Here is a 6,019-nt window from a genome sequence, read left to right as displayed (position 1 = left end):
TGTGTCATTGATTCTCAACAACGCTGGAATGTATTGACACTTTCCAGAATATAAGTCTGAACATTTGATCGGCTGATGACTTGTTCCCGGTTCCACCAGCTGCTGTCACATGGAGTCGGCAAAGCTGAATGTATATATACTGTATATACTATGCAGGGTTTCCGTTAGAAAAAATTGCCGCCGGACATCGTGTCCGGGAAGATTTCGATTTACCGGACAAACGTGATATATTCCGGTCATCATATTAAAATATTTAAAAAAATAAATAAAAAATAAATAAAAAAATTCTAATATAGCTGTTTGTCGCGGTGATTACTGTTGTGTAGCGGCCTATATATGCCATTTAATGTCTATTTCTCATCCGATACGATTAGATGCGAGCTATATAATATATAATAATATAACATGATTCGCATGCGCGCTATGCCATTATGTCCAGCGCTGAACGGGCGCCTCACTGGGAACTGAACAGACAGCATCGATCAATGAACAGACTCCACATTACGTTAACTGAAGTTTGTTAAATTGTTTGGGATTAATGTGAGTTTTCTATTTTCTATTTCCAGTTTTACCCTTTTTTTTATCAATAAAACAACGTCATTTCTATAACCAGGTCTCGCTGGTTGGGAAGGCATTTCGTTTAGCTGCCTGTCAAATCATACTTAATCGGACTCGGGAGTATGTCAATGAGGAGAACAAAACTGTTTATTGAGAAACAATAGGCAGGCTGGGATACGTATATAAAGAAATACCACAATGTCTAGATGTATAACATTTTATTGAACAGTGCAAGCATGTAGGCTTCTGGCGTGACATCGTACCCCTAACGTTCTTAGGGCTTGTTTGAAAAGCTTAGACTGAAAGTTAGTGCCCTGGTCAGATTGTATAACAAGAGGAAGACCGAATGTGGAAAAAAACGTTGTTAAAGCTTTCACCACTGAGCTGGCTGATATGTTACGCAACGGAACAGCTTCGGGAAAACGAGTAGCAGCGCACATAATAGTAAGCAAATACTGACTTCCACTTTTAGTCCTAGGCAAAGGTCCAACACAATCAATTATTACACATTCAAATGGCTCCCCTATAGCAGGAATGGGATGCAATGGTGCGGGTGGAATGGATTGATTAGGCTTACCCGCCATCTGACAAGTATGGCAACAGCGGCAGTGCTTGGCAACATCCGCCTTCAGTCCGGGCCAAAAGAAATGTTTCAATATCAGCTGATACGTTTTAGTTATACCTAAATGTCCTGACCACTGGCTCTCATGTGCTACAGATAACACCTGTTGTCTATAACCCACAGGCACAACCACTTGTTTTACAGTATTCCACTCACAACCATTTGCATTAGGAGACCATTTACGCATTAATATCCCATCGTTAAGGAAATAAACTACGTTGCCCCCTATTTCAGATTCCTCACTAGCTGCATGTAAAAAACATTTGTTTAATGACTGATCAGCTACTTGAGCGACACGCAATCGCTCGCCGGTTACAGGCAGAGATAGGCTGTCAGCGGATGGTATGGTAGGACTCGGGGAGGATGGTAACTCTACCACTTTCTCCCTGGGAGAAGCTGAAACAATCGGGTTCTCATCCCTTTCAGAAAAGGCTTGCATAATCACACTATCACAGAGAGTAACATCGCTATCCTCCTCTCTGCCTCGACTCGATTGTGCACGAGTTATAGCGCACACCGGAAACAACCGCTGTTTCGCATAGGCAGCCTACACATTAGGAGTCATCATCATGCCGGTGTCAAATCATATCATAATAAAATAAATACATAGCCTATATATTCGTCTTTTTTAAAATAGAAGGAATCAGAATGTGAACTTTAGCGAATTGTATTCAAATTGTGCTTAGAGGGAATTATTTTCACCGGACATTTATGTCCGACGAGTTTTCAATTTGTCGGACTTGAACAACTTTTACCGGACAAAGTCCGGGAATTACCGGTTAACGGAAACCCTGATACTATGCTATTGTAACGGAGTAGAAAGGTCAAGTTTAATTATAGCTAAAATAGGTATAAACTGCGCCCTCTAGGGGTTTAATGACGTGGTATATCCGGGGTGTGTCCGTGACCCGGATGCTGTGTAAATATAGCTGGACAGTGCAATTGCACGGGACGTAACGTGATCTCCCTCAGTTCATTCTTAACCACTGATGCGAATGTAGCTCGATGACCCTGCAAGTCCCGTGTCCAGAATTTGATGCACTGTTTTCTACAGAATAAATGAACGTGAGCCATCCAGCTGAGAGTGATTCATGAAAAGATACACCCCGTCACATTGGTGCCGTGACCTGTGGACCTGAAGTCAACTCTTCACCTTGACCCGGGACCACTCTGCTGGATCACTCTGCTGGACCGCTCCTGCGTGCTGTCTGGTGGGCGGCGTATGGTTTCACTCAGTTCATTCGGTGATGTTATGCACAAATGGATTGTTGAATTAATGAATGTGATCACACATGTGATCTGTGATTTATTTTAGTTTTATTGCTGTTTTGGTGACATTTTTCTTTACTGGTCTTTTATCCGATTAGTCTGTATAGTACTGTTTTATTGAATTGTAATTCAACATGAGCCACAGACCAGGATGTTTCAGTACGTCACTAAGCAGTAGCATTGGGAGGGGTAGAGCGATCCTCCTCAGTGGAGGTAGGGGGATTCCAGTGTTGAGTTATGATAGTCCTGTTCAGGGGGGTGATGTTCATGTTGTGGGTAGTCAGGATGCTGCTGGGGCCCTTTCAGTTAGTGGGGACACAGTTCCTTCTCAGAGCCACGACATTGATCATGCATCGAGCACACAGGTCAATGATACCCCATCCCCAATCTCTGCTTTTCAGTTACCTGATGTAGTGAGCCAGATGAGTGACATAATTAGAGATGTTGGTCTACAGCTGGCAGATAGCATACTTGCACGCCTTGACTCAACGCTACCCCCTCTTAGCACTGCGCATGCACAGACCACGCCCACTGATACATACACCCAGAGTCTAGACCTGTCCCAAGTCCAGTTGGTACCTCACAGTCCCCTTCATCAAGTTGACAATATTAAATATCTCGGTCTATGGCTGGACACCAATTTTTCATTTAAACTTCATATTGAGCATGTGTTACGTAAAGTTAACTTTGGAATCAGTGTCCTATATCGCTCTCGGAACTGCTTTACACACAGTGTCCGAAAAAAACTGGTAACCCAACTTATATTCCCAATTCTGGACTACATACCAAACTGCTTCAAAATCTGACCTGGCTCCTCTCAACACTGCTTACAATAGAATGTGCAGATTTGTCCTTGGCTGTCCCTTTCATACTCACCACTGTACAATGTATCAAGCACTCAAATTACCATCCATAAATATTAGACGACACATTCACTGGCTTCAAATTCTATTTAAATGTATTTATTTAAACTATCCTTATTATTTAAAACAGTATCTTGTTCCTTTTATTTCAAATTATCAATTTAGGCACTCCTCGCAGCCTTACTTTTCTGTCCCCCATGCAAAGAAAACAGTAGGGAAAAGAGCTTTTATGTTCAAAGGCCCAGTAGACTGGAATAACCTGCCTCCAGACATTAGATCAATTTCATCTTTAGGTAGGTTTAAAAACGCCCTATCCTCCCACTTTGAGTTGCAATGTTCTTGTTTTCATTGAAGCTGTTACTTACGTTACTTGATTCCTTTATGACATTTCTTATATCACATAATGTGTTTTCATTCTTTGTATTCTAGATCCAATCTCCCTCTGTTTACTAGCTGTTTTGTGGTTGAAATGTTTTTCATTATTTTTATTTGTGTGTGTTTTCGTGTTTTTTGTTGTTTGTTGTCTATTGTCTGTGTGTTGTATTGTAAACTGTACCGTTACCTGTCTGCTTCTGTTGTAATGTAATGTTTGTCATTTATGTTAGGACCCCCTCGAAAACGAGATGATGCATCTCAAGGGGTTTAATCCTAATAAAGAAAATTCACAGGAGGGTGAAGGAGCCTCCAACGTTCAGAGGGGATGATAAGGACGCAGTGAATGTGCGTGAGTGGGAAGACATATTGAGGAGTTATGTGAAGAAGGCGAACATCAGAGCAGATCAGCAGGCGGAAGAAATATTCACCCAGAGCTGCTGAAGAGTGTTGTGTTGCCATGGATACCAGTTCATCGGAGCTCCTCAAGTACTATGAGGTGTACGAGACGATTGGCTCAGGCGGGTTTTACTTTGCCAAAGTCAAGCTGGGGAGACACATCCTGTCTGGGGAGAAAGTGGCCATCAAGATCATGGACAAGAACGACCTCGGGGAGGACTTGCATCGTGTGAAGCTGGAGATTGAGGCGATGAAGAACCTCAGCCACCAACACGTGTGTCGCCTCTACCACGTCATAGAGACCACCACCAAGATCTACATGGTGCTAGAGTACTGTCCGGGTGGGGAGCTGTTTGACTACATCATCGCTAAGGACCGTCTGCCTGAGGAGGAGACCAGGGTGTTCTTCAGACAGATCATCTCAGCACTGGCCCAAGTCCACCACAAGGGCTACGCTCACAGGGACCTCAAACTGGAGAATCTGCTGATTGATGAAAATCACAACCTGAAGCTCATCAACTTTGGGCTCTGTGCCAAACCTAAGGGAGGTATGGGCTATGAGCTGATGACGTGCTGTGGAAGTCCTGCCTACGCTGCTCCGGAGCTTATCCAGGGAAAATCCTACATCGGTTCTGAGTTGGGTCACATTGATGAGGACTGTATTACTGAGCTGGCCGTCCACTTCAAGAGTTCCAGAGAGAGCATGGTCCAGCTGGTCAAAGAGTGGCGGTACGACCAGACCACCTCCACCTACCTGCTGCTGCTGAGTAAGAAGCAGAGAGGCCGGCCTGTCCGTCTGAGATCTGACCTGGCTGTGCCTGACCTCATCACCTCCTACCCTCTGCACCAAGGAGTACAGTCTGAGAAGGCCCTTCGCTTCACTGAGGATGAGGATGCGGTGGTCCTGGGTTCCCTGGACTCCCTCGGTGACTATGACGACGACTGTTCCTGGGTGCCCCGCCCCCGCACACCCCAGGGGGTCAGAGGTCGCCCTGATGGGGCCATAGAACAGAAGCCGCCCTGTCAGTCAGTAGAGAAGAGGCGGGACCACCGCCCCACCCCAGAGAGAGAGCGAATCACACCCCACCGCTGGCAAGAGAGGCGGGACCGAGACCAGGAAAGGACCAATGAGAAAAAAGAGAATGTTCCTGTGGTGGATAAGGACGCTGATAAGTTCGCCCTGCCCGCCCCCCGAACCCCATTACCCAATAGGAAGAGTGCACGGAACAACAGGAACGTTCTGACCACGCCCACTCACAATAATAACGTTGGCAGCAAGTCCCCGACAAACTCACCCAGAGGGGGAGGCAGTGCCTCCAAGGACCCGTCCAGGAAGAGAGCGATGGAGGGGAAAGAGCCAGGAGAACTGGAGATACTGGCCTTCAGTCCTGAGAGAAGGTCACGGTCGTTGGACCTGCCGGTACTCCAGGGCGACAGCGGTCAGAAGCGGCGCGGGGGGAGGGTGTTCGGCAGCCTGGAGCGCGGCCTGGACAAGGTGATCACCCTGCTGACGCCCAGCAAGAGGAGGAGGGGGGACGGCCCCCGCAAGATCAAGGCCCAGTGAGGGTGTGCTAGTGAACAGAGTTGAGATGTCAGGCACTGATATGTGTTCACCTGAAAAGCAGGATACTCGCCCAGACAAGGGGGCAGAGGCCTTTGAACGTATCATCTCAATGCTAGAGAAAGTCCTAGTGGAGAAGTCTGCTGCTGCTAAGGACATGTCAAACAAGCAGTATAGACCCAGCCCCCCCAGGATTGAGGGTCTGAATAACCTGCCGTGTGCTGTGTGTGGCGACGCTAGACACTCTGCTTGGACTCACTGCCGTGACCAGAGGCTCTGCTTCCAGTGCCATTCGCCTGGACACCCCAGATCCAAGTGTCCGATGCAGGGGCGTGCCCAGTCGGCGCAGCAGGGAAACTTATAGATCTGCATTCA

At 46.5% G+C, this 6,019-nt stretch overlaps 1 protein-coding gene across 1 annotated transcript; it reads left to right on the top strand.

Annotated features, from left to right (window-relative positions):
- Positions 1–4,144: 4,144 nt before the first annotated feature.
- LOC308151875 (maternal embryonic leucine zipper kinase-like) lies at positions 4,145–5,647 on the top strand (the record flags this gene model as incomplete). Its single annotated transcript, XM_080524765.1, has 1 exon — positions 4,145–5,647. One exon carries the CDS (start codon positions 4,145–4,147, stop codon positions 5,645–5,647), a length of 1,503 nt encoding a protein of 500 aa, XP_080380891.1.
- Positions 5,648–6,019: the final 372 nt, after the last annotated feature.

Source organism: Nansenia antarctica, assembly GCF_963989245.1.
Source record: "Nansenia antarctica genome assembly, chromosome: 2".
Classification (NCBI taxonomy): domain Eukaryota; kingdom Metazoa; phylum Chordata; class Actinopteri; order Argentiniformes; family Microstomatidae; genus Nansenia; species Nansenia antarctica.
Note: the sequence above shows the minus strand (reverse complement) of the source record. Positions and strands in the feature narration are given on the sequence as shown.